At 40.0% G+C, this 10208-nt stretch overlaps 1 protein-coding gene and 1 non-coding gene across 2 annotated transcripts; one reads left to right on the top strand and one right to left on the bottom strand.

The window, feature by feature from the left end:
* On the bottom strand, positions 1-9019 carry LOC146697618 (STAM-binding protein-like A). The gene is made up of 10 exons (XM_085476434.1): positions 8848-9019; positions 6615-6839; positions 6417-6492; positions 6220-6315; positions 5162-5552; positions 4821-4945; positions 4262-4399; positions 3181-3293; positions 2962-3061; positions 1-937 (listed from the first exon to the last, which is right to left on the bottom strand). The coding sequence occupies exons 2-10, from the start codon at positions 6815-6817 to the stop codon at positions 881-883; spliced, it is 1299 nt and encodes a 432-aa protein (XP_085332560.1). The 5' UTR covers positions 6818-6839; positions 8848-9019; the 3' UTR covers positions 1-880.
* A 579-nt stretch (positions 9020-9598) lies between these two features.
* On the top strand, positions 9599-9670 carry trnap-ugg (transfer RNA proline (anticodon UGG)). Its single transcript has one exon. It is a non-coding gene; the product is annotated as a tRNA-Pro (tRNA).
* Positions 9671-10208: the final 538 nt, after the last annotated feature.

The raw sequence follows: 10208 nt of genomic DNA, 5'->3' as shown, positions 1-10208 counted from the left end.
TAAATTCATCTACAAGTTTATTCTTTTCTTGGCAATTAATTCGTAATTATGGCTAATCATTGACCTCTTCTAACAAGAGAAGGGAGCAAACAAAACTGGTTACAGAGGCATGATCCAGGGCCGGGTGGTTAGTAAAATGTTGTAATGTGGAGCATTCAGGTACATTCAGATTGCACACTTGTCCTCTGAAGCATGAACACATGATAAAGCTCGACCAATCCCTTATCCAAGAAACAATAAGGACATTTTTAAACTTCACACAGACACCTTTAACGGTAGAGGATGATCTGGAGTGATGGGGTATAAAAATAGAATACAGCGCAGCAACACAAGCACCGCCTGCATACCTGAGTTACAACTTGCTTTCACTTCTCTCATCACTCATTTAAAAGAACAAAGAATAAATTATATACTCCACACTGGACTTCATGTTGCAGACTGAAAAACTCAAAAACAAGTTTATGTTCTCATCCTTGGCACTTTATCCTTCAGGCAGAAACCAAAATGTGACGATGGTGCAAGAAAGGTTTGGGTTACCAGACGTGCGTCTCTCACTGATGAACGAACATCTTTATTAATGACAAAAGGAAAGAAGTACACCGCACACTGACAGAAACAAAGGGCCCCAAGAACAAGTCCTTCAGCTGGTTGCTTGTTTGGAAAGTGCAACAATATGTGGAATATCTTCTTAACAGAACAAAAAACATAAAAAGAAAAACGTTTGCAGCGTTGTTCTCTTTGAGAACAACCGAGGTCCATAATTATGGTAAACTCGCGGCCAGCATCTGCTCAGACCCGCCCTGAAAATAAAAATGAGTGTTTTTTTTCCCCAGCTTGATGAAACAGTCTGTGAGTGTTTTGGTGAAACAAAGGAAAGAGATCACCGCAAATCCATCATGGACACGGTGCCATCAGTGATGGTGACATGTCCGGCGTGCTGAAAAAGGAGAAACACATTTCAGTTACATGCTCAAACAGTTAGCCACTCTGGGGTACGGTACTCCAGGAAGAGTACCGTACCCCATTCCCATCCCTCCTCCCCCCAAGCAGAGCCAAACAAGAGCTGGACTGGGAATCGCAGCAGACGTTTCATGTGGAGGCAGATATAAGTCTCCTTGTGATTATAGCACAGTACTTTTGAAATATTTATTTCCTGGTTTACGCTCTCTTAACATTAATTAGCATGCTGTTGGCCAACGATGTGGACAGTGAGCCATTCATAAAGCTGTAATATCACACGTTTGCACACAAATAACTTGTGGAAAAATCCTTTTAAATTCTATTTTGGGACAAAAAGAATCAGTTTCTCAAGCTTTTGTTTTTTTAAACAGATTTGATTCTATACATGCAGTTTTTCATTACTGATGAAATAAATAAAAAAGCAATTCTCAGGAAGCTTTAGGTAGTTCGATCTGATGAAAGTTATCCAGCCCACAGATTAGTACGGAGTTAAAACTGGATGGCTTTCCTGATGCAACCCTCCCATCTATCCGCCTTTGGGACGGCCATTGTGAGGACACTAAGCTTGTGACTCCCTGAGGCTGGATTTGTGTCTCCTCCTTGTTTGGATGCTGGGATTCTTCACATGTTAGAGAAATGTGTTAACTATTAAAACATTTAAGTTATTTTATTGAAAAAGTAATAATCAAATCTATTTAAGATGTTTAATTTTTCTCTATGAACCTTTAATCTGACTGAGATACTGCAGTAAATATAAGAAAACGCCTCCTATTGAGTAGATTCGAGTACTCTTTGAGTTAACTAACCTTTTAAAAGTGACCCAAATATCTCACATAAGGAAGAAAGAAAAAGCTACACTGAACCCTGGGTCATCACTTCATCTGCACTTTTTTGGCAATAAGCCCTGCCCGTGCCAAAAATCATATATGACTTTCCACAGAAAACTGTGCACAGTACATCTACGTATCTGTAGGGAAGATAAACTGTACTCTACAGCTGCGGGAAACAAGATCTTTATTCTGGAGTGTTGCATCTACCTCCATACCACCCTGGCACGTAAAAAAAAAACCAGGCATGTGAGAATTTTTAGTCATACGTTATAAACATGTTTACTTTTTGCAAGACTACAGTTGGATTCCTTTTGAGGTTATTTCCCATCATGCACATGGTGGAAATTTACAAGCAGAAAAACTGGAGCAGAAACAAGGAAGGAGCTTTTGGCCACACCTGCAGTTTTGTGTGGAGTAGTTTGTTCTAAATAAAGATAAAAGAGCTTTAAAAAAAAAAAAAAAAGATCTGGCAGAATGTGGGCACAGCATGGAGAGAGCGCAGACTTTGAAAACTTCAAATAATGTTAAACATGGCTGACTTTATTGGAACGCCAAGACAGGAAAAAGACTCAGTTTCCTGACCACCAAACAGCAGATGATGATGATGCAATCCCACTACAGCTTTAGTAAGACTTGAGGTTTTACTGCGACACTGAAATCACTTTAATAGTGATTTGGTGGGAGGCCAATACTTTTCCTTGTTCTAACTGGCTGGTTAGAGGCAAGTAAAATAAGTTTCCAGGGGAAGTCGTGAGGCTCAGTCACTCAGTCTGTCAAGATGAGATTATTTTTACATCATTATTAACAATCCTTCAAAAAATAAAAGACTCCAGTTAGTTACTGGAAATTATAATCCTGTTTAAACACTTTGGGATTTTCAAAATAAAATGTAACTCCAGTTATAGGAGTTATAGAAATTAATCTGGATGCACAGAAGATGTTTTCAATAAAAGCCACCAGTTAATTATAGGATGCTTTAGTGTTAGATTTTTCAAAATAACAGCGTGTTTTTCTTTTTTTGTGCCACTTGCAGTTAAATTTGTTTTTATAATCCTAAATCATCTATACAACTTCAATATCCCCAGAAATTGCATCGTTTTCTTTAGCGATACAAATTCTGTCCATTTGCGACAACACTGCATCTATGACTTCACAGCACAGATATACTTACTGTAAATAGAGGTGGCTCTTTGCTGTGAGGATGAAACCCTTTCTGTTTACATGTGGAAATCTCATCTGTTCCCCGATCTGTCAGTCTGAAGTAGCCAATTCTGAAACACACACACACACACACACACACACACACACACACACACACACACACACACAGTTAGATCACAGAAAAAGACAAATAGTCTGTAAAGACAGGACACTGAGTTCTCCAACTCACTCGTTGAATTTAGGCGAGCAGACTATAGCGATGGCCTCTGGCAGCATGATCTGGTAGGAGCAGTGCGTGTGGAGGTCTACGCTGGACAAGAAGGCTGTCTGTGTGGGGTGAGTCTGGGAAACACAGAGGGCAGACCTCAGTTTACTTCAGTGCTCATCACACAGCAGAACAGGACCAGTGGTAGCCATGAGGACTTATTCTTGTGAACCAAACTGTAGTTTATGCAGGTCAGAATGTCTAAAAAAAAAAGTTTAACTATACACGTGAACTAATACAAACTCAAAACCAATCAGTGAACAGTTTTACATTAGGCGGCAGGTTTTAGTACCTACTCGCCACTTTGGTTGATACGAGGTTCCACACAGTTAAGCAGCATTAAAGTACGATTCATTACTGAAGAATGTGATGGGTGGTTTCTAATCCCTCTGTTTAGACAGTTTTTGACAGCCTCCATTAAACAGTCCTCAATTTTAGCTTCATATTTGAGCGTTGCTTCTTCCTGTTCTTGTCACTATTTTCAGAATGTTTTTGTAGATGCAATGAGGTTGCAGTTACATCTTTACTCGTGTGACTGAGCCATTGGTTTGCTCTGAGTTAAGAAGAATCTCAGTATGAGGTGAGCGCTCTTATTTGTAGTATTCATATAGTATTTTAATTTATTTAATACAATGCTAATATTTGGTGTTGTTGTATTAATACAATATCACCACACAAAATATTACGATACTTTTTCCCCTCAGCCCTCGTGAACACATGAGGAAAATCTATTTTAGTGTGAAATCAGACACAGAGGATTACCTCACTATGAATCAGTGACCTCCTTTTTAAGACATTTTACAGGGTGGCTTTGGTGACGTCTTTATCTTCTGGTTATCGTCTTATTTATCATCTATGCCTGATTTTACTCCTATAATTTACACGCATTTATATTTTTCTCTTCTGACATGCTCTTGTTTTAAAATTTCAGTGAGTAATGTTTTAATCTATTCTTTGAATAAAGTTTATAAGCTAAGCTGATTGGTGTGGGTGACTCGGTGATTATTCGTCAGCACTGACGCCAACCTGCCCATCTTTTACTCACATGTATCCAGCCGAGTGTGATGAGATCATACTGGTCCTGCATGAGGAAGAGTTCCTCCTCGTTTTCCGTGTCACAATAGTCCGGTCCGCCGCACTGCTTTGGTACGATGACGTGGGTCACAGTAAACGCATTTCTGGTCTGGACCAAACACAAAAAGCGTCTTGCTTTTATACTCATTTAAATTATGCATGTCCTGCTGTCTGCCAAAGTGCTACCCAAGGGCACTGCCTGCACAAAATTAACACTGAGCACTTACAGAGCTGCTAGCAAAAATGCTCAGTCATGCTCATAGAAAAGTGGAAAGAGCTTGAAGTTAACCCCACCAGCAAATGATATAATGTAAACAATGGGCAGAGTAGCCAAAGAGCAATGAGATAAGAGTCAAATTATCTTCTACACCTCTGAAGAGGGACATCAACTGTTGTTTAATTTAAAATCCACATTCATAAAATGTTCACAGTCTCAGAATTATTGACACAACATTTAGCACCTCTGGGCTCAAGGGCTGCATAAAAGCAACCTATCGCTCCAGCATAGCTACACTGTTCCAGCTTCTTACCAGTTTGCCACATAGGATGCCACAAGTTTCTACAGCTCTGCTTGTGTTGGCCTCAGCCAACCTCAGAAAGCTCCGGCACAACTCAGCGGGAACAGCCAACTGCCGAAGGGCATCCACCATTGTATCTGCAGAGACCATACACAAAAGCTGAATGGGAAAGTTAGACTCTTGTGAGATTCTGAAACAAGTCATGGTGCAAACAAACAAACAAACAAACGAAATTAAGTAGGTCGGGGGGGAAAGAAATCAGCTCAGAGGAATAAATACTTTCACCCAGGAGCAGGGCAGCGCTTTAAATCCTGTGAAGGCCAGCCCACCGTGACACAAAAGAATGAACTCACTGTTATTCCCCGGGCTGACCAGAGACCCCGGCTTGAGTGAGCGGTCAAAGCTGGGCGGGCCGGTGGTGGGTGTGCCGATGGATGTGGGAGGGCGGTTATGTTGGTGGTTGGACAGTTCACCTGGGATCTGAGGAAAGGTAGGGGAGACTAACGGGGGGCCCTGGATGCCTGGGATGAGGGGTGTGTCAGAGGAAGGCTCAGCCGGAGTGGCAAACTCCAGAAGCACTCGTTGGCGCTCCTTCTCCAACTCTTGGCGGCGGATCATCTCCTCAAAGGCACTGAACTGCTCCTGCTCCCGCTGCCGCCGCTGCATCTCAGCCACACGTTCCCGCTCTGCGTCCAGCGCTCGCTGCTTGGACTGCTGCCGCGCCAACACCTCCTCCTCCTCTTTCTGAGCATGTAGCAAACACATCACATACTGGCTTAGTTTCAGCCGTGGTTTCTCTTTTTGGCCCTTTTTTAAACAGCAACATTAAATGTATTGATCTTTTTGATGATGAAACAAGTTTGCTGTAGAACAGTTAGTGTGGCACATGAACTGCTACTGATTGACTATTCAAGGTCAGCTTAGGTGCATATTAATGAACTGTGATATGAGGTTACTGTGGGGCTTGTTAATGATTCACCTGCTTATGGACTTTAAATGTAAATTGGTTTTTATTTAATTACTTCAAATCTCTTAAACCTTTCCAGTGTGACTTAACCTCCTCGGACCTGGCGTCCACATATGTGGACATCACATTTTGGGATGTCTAGACCAAAATAAAAAATTTTACTCTACAAGGGCCTGATAACCACTAACGAGGACATTATACTGCAAATGTTCTACTGAAATTTAAAACAAATGTCCTCATATGTCAATCTTATTTTTGTCAGAGATAAAATCAGGTAAAAAAAAAAATCTGGAAATTCTTTGTTTTTACATTCATCAGGTCCCAAACAGCCCAAATAGCAAAGAGAATTTAAAAATGCATGCCATGAAAGAGTTCGGGTCTTAGGAGGTTAATGCAGCAATGTGATGCAAGGGTGTAAATTCACAAAAGAATGTCTCAGCTCACCTTTTTGACAAGATATTGAGCATATTCCTGTTCAAATCTTTTCAGTAGAGCCTTTTTGAGAATCTCAGCCTGAGGAAACGCAACATCCTTCAGTTTCTGTAGATTAATCAGAATGAAGTAAGTGAAGTAAGTGTCCAACTTTCCTTGAAAACAATTAGTAGTGCAAAAAAACAAACAAAATAAAACTGGATGACGACCTTTAGTGTGTCCTTTTTCTCAGGAATGTTGGCTGTCTTATAATCCCGATGCTTGGGAAGTTTTTCTATAAAGAGCCTTAGGAGGGGGAAAAAAATATCAAGACCCATAAAGGTCAGAAAACTCTTAAGAGAGGTCTTTACGTAAACTCCTTCAGCTTACTTCAGTGAATGCGGACAGAAATGTGAAAAGACACTCACGTAATATATTTATTGTAAAGGACAAAGGCATGCTCGATGTTGCCCTCCTCCGTGTAGATGTTAGCCATGCGGATCATCTCCATGCCTGAGCGGAAGTAGCGGCGTGGGGGCATGTCGTCATTAATCTCCACCGAGCTGCCCTTCTTGGTCAGGGCGCGGACGCGCTCCTCCGGCTGCAGGCTGACATCAGTGTGATCGGCCATCACGATGGCTCAACCTGTAAGACTGGAGAAACAGGCTGACTCAGTGGTGCCTTTAAGCCAACAGTGGATTCATAACGCCGGGTTTAAACATCCGAGAGCCTTTGAACACACCGTCAATCTGAATTCTGACTTGGAGGTAAAACTAAACATGATTATTTTGGTTAATACTGAGAAAAAGACAATTTAACACAATTATTCAAAGACTGTGCAGAGTCAGACTTTCATTCTCAAACAGGAATTGGAAAGTCTAAGCAGGTAAAAAACAAAACTATAGAGCTAACTAGAGTGGGGAATAAATAAGAGAACATTTAGTTGGCCCCCTTTAAACCTCTAAAATGCTGCACATTTGTTTCACAGTTTTTATGTCAGACACTGCTTCATCTGCTTTCAGAACTCTTTACAACCTTCATGAGTCCTAAGGAAATGTACATTTTATTAGAAGTTAACAGCAAGAAGGAATCTTGAAAAAAAAAATTAAGGCATATCCAGCTGGAGTTTTTAACAAATGACTATTAGGAATTCACAATGACATCACTGGAAACTATGCGTATATAGAGTATATTTTAAGTTAATTAATTCAGTAAGTATGTAGGAAACACAGACTCTCGTATACGCTAGCACAAAGAGGCAGTGTGTCCTCAGTATCAAGGCCACAACTCAGTCTAAAAATCACTGGCTGCTGAATATATTTAGGGAAAAAAAAACTGCTGGGAGGCTGCTATTGATTCTCCCATGATGGCTTCTTGGCTAGAAGGCACAGAAACACAGTGTGTAAAGAGGCGGCCACTTCTTAACAGTTTAGCTCAAGAGGTGTGGCGCTGATAAAAGCAGCGGAGGGGTGGTACTTGTGGTTCATGTTGTCCAGTGCTATCTACCGTTTTCTTTCTAACATACACAGCTGCACAAACAGTCTTGTCCCCCCCGCCCAAACCCCCCCCCCCAAAAAAAAACAATACAATTGTGTGTGTATATATAGACTATATTATATATGGTCTATATAACAAGTTCGTAATATTATGTAACACATATTTAGTCACTGCTTTGTTAAGTCTAAATTATTTATGTTGCCCACATAAAGTAGATGATGAACATAAAACTAAGGAGATATTCATGGAGAAAAACTAAACTTTATTACCAATTACAACACTGATATCTGCATAAAATATTGAAACTTGTTTTGTAGACTCAGAATAGGCCTGTAGGAAGTGACTACCCGTGATGGTATTTTTGGTAAACAAAATTTGCTTTATGGATAAGTGTCTGTAAGCCTAATTATAAAAACGGCTTAAAGATATTATGTATTTAAAAAGGTGTTATTTTTCATTTGGCTCCAATACTCTTCTTCTAAGCAAGAAAGCCTAGAGAAACCTTAAACCTTTTAACATGATTATCCAGTAATCTACCCTTATTGTAGACTCACACAGAATTAAAACAGGCCAAAGAGATGACACAACCACAGCTGGGGTTGGCAGCGTGTGATACTAAATTTTATAGTTGAGATAAACCCTCAAGAACTTCATTAGTATTCAGTCATCAAATGCGGGTAAAAATTAGATTTCTCAACATGACTGTGTATTTTAAGTCTATATAACTATATAATATCAAAATTAACCTGCAATAAAAACACGAATAAGGTGCTTGACGTGAATAAATTCCTTAGAAAATTTATTGACAGAGTATTTGAGAAAGTAAAACGTAAAAACCACAGTGACAGTAACTTTTATGTTTACAGTCAGTGTGATCTTTATAGAAACGGGTAAATTACAAATATGTCGTGCCAGACTTCGTTTTTTATCCAAACAATTTGCCAGCTCGGTCATGGCCTATTTAACCTTCAGGGTTGCTTTCACCTCCTTTAAAAACTTCACGACACTCCCTGTGTGTCACTATATTTTCCCATCGATCCCTGTATCCCTGTCACTGAACTGATCGAGCTCTTTAAAAACGTCGCGTTAGCCTGTGCTAAGTTAGCCTCTAATAAACGGGTAAAAAGCTCTCCACCTCCGTACAAATTCCATCATCCTTCTTACCTGATCGAGCCGTGAACCTGAACCCGAAGCTCCCACAGAACTACATACAAGTGGATAATAAACACGGTCAAATTACGGCCCCAAGGCTAATTGTTAGTAAGCTGCGCCTACAACCAACAGCATCTGTACACTTCCGCAATCAAAGCAACTTCCGCCCGACTAATCCTCACGCAAGCGCAGAAGTATCCCTGTAATTTAGTTTCTTTCGCATGGATATGGGCTTTGTGTTGTGTTTAAATATATATACACTGATCTGATTTTTAAAGGTGAAAATTTTCAGACAAAAAATTGATTTATTTTAAGTGTTTGATGGTCATTTTGCAGTCTTTTGCTATTTGTTTGTGTAGCTATTGACTTCATGTGTTTTCAAGCTTTTCCTATATAAAAACATTTTCTAGCATTTCATTGGACAGTTCGCCTCGTACTTTACACACGCATGCGCTGTCCTTCCCCAGGTGGCCTTGTGCTCTGGTACTTTCCCTTGCTTAGTGATATGCATTTGAAACGGCTGGTCCAGAACAGCGGATGCGTTTCAGGCTGAATGGGGTGACGTCAGCCATCAGCCCAGGCACCAACCAATCAAACCACGGTATCCTGAGAGAGAGCGACGTGGTTACTCGTGCAGTCTGGCATCAAAATGTCGAGACCTTGATTACTGTGCTCAATAATGAATATACTGTATATTAACAGTGTAACCAGCAATTAGCCTAGCTCGTTCGAATATGATGGACGATGTTCCACGAAGCAGCATGGCTCGTTGGTCTAGGGGTATGATTCTCGCTTTGGGTGCGAGAGGTCCCGGGTTCAAATCCCGGACGAGCCCTTTATTTGTTAATGTTTACGGACTGTATGAGATCGTGGGCGCTTGGGCAGTAAAAAAAAAGTATGCACATCCATTGATGTAGCGCACTTTATGCAAATGAGTTCTCACTGTGTTCGTCAGGCTTATCTGCGTGTCTTTAGGGTACTTTGTGGGTTTATTAATTATATAATCGTAAATAGAATTCACATGAAATGTTCTGAATTACACGGTAGGGATGGAACAACACATTTATTTTGAATTCCTTTTTGTGATCACAGTTTACTTCATTATATTAATTGAACATTTAAGGATGAAATTGGGAATTTAAACCAAAAATTAAATGACAAATAAATTTGGAAAATAAATCCATCCACTCCTTCTTTTGTAGAGTTCTTACCATAATAACATATTTGTTTGCTTTGGCATATTTTATATCATGACCTGTATTTATTTTATTATATTAAATTCATTTCTGCTAGTTTTTTTTAAAGGTTTAAGATATTTAACAATATTGTTTATCAACACATGAACGTTTTAAATCATTGGTCAGTTGCCACTA

Source organism: Copadichromis virginalis, linkage group LG12 (genome assembly GCF_057382275.1).
Source record: "Copadichromis virginalis isolate Kocher_CV1m ecotype Utaka linkage group LG12, C_Virginalis_male_GT1.1, whole genome shotgun sequence".
NCBI lineage: Eukaryota > Metazoa > Chordata > Actinopteri > Cichliformes > Cichlidae > Copadichromis > Copadichromis virginalis.
The sequence above is the reverse complement of the archived record's forward strand: the minus strand, read 5'-3'. Positions and strand labels throughout refer to the sequence as shown.

Excerpts from the sequence above, each read along its gene's own strand:
- LOC146697618 (XM_085476434.1), bottom strand. The coding sequence starts at position 6,817 with ATGGCCGATCACACTGATGTCAGCCTGCAGCCGGAGGAGCGCGTCCGC. Across the intron at positions 4,400-4,820 it reads GCATCCTATGTGGCAAACTG|ACCAGAAATGCGTTTACTGT; the intron begins GTAAGAAGCTGG and ends TGTTTGGTCCAG. Across the intron at positions 3,294-4,261 it reads TCACACTCGGCTGGATACAT|ACTCACCCCACACAGACAGC; the intron begins GTGAGTAAAAGA and ends TGTGTTTCCCAG.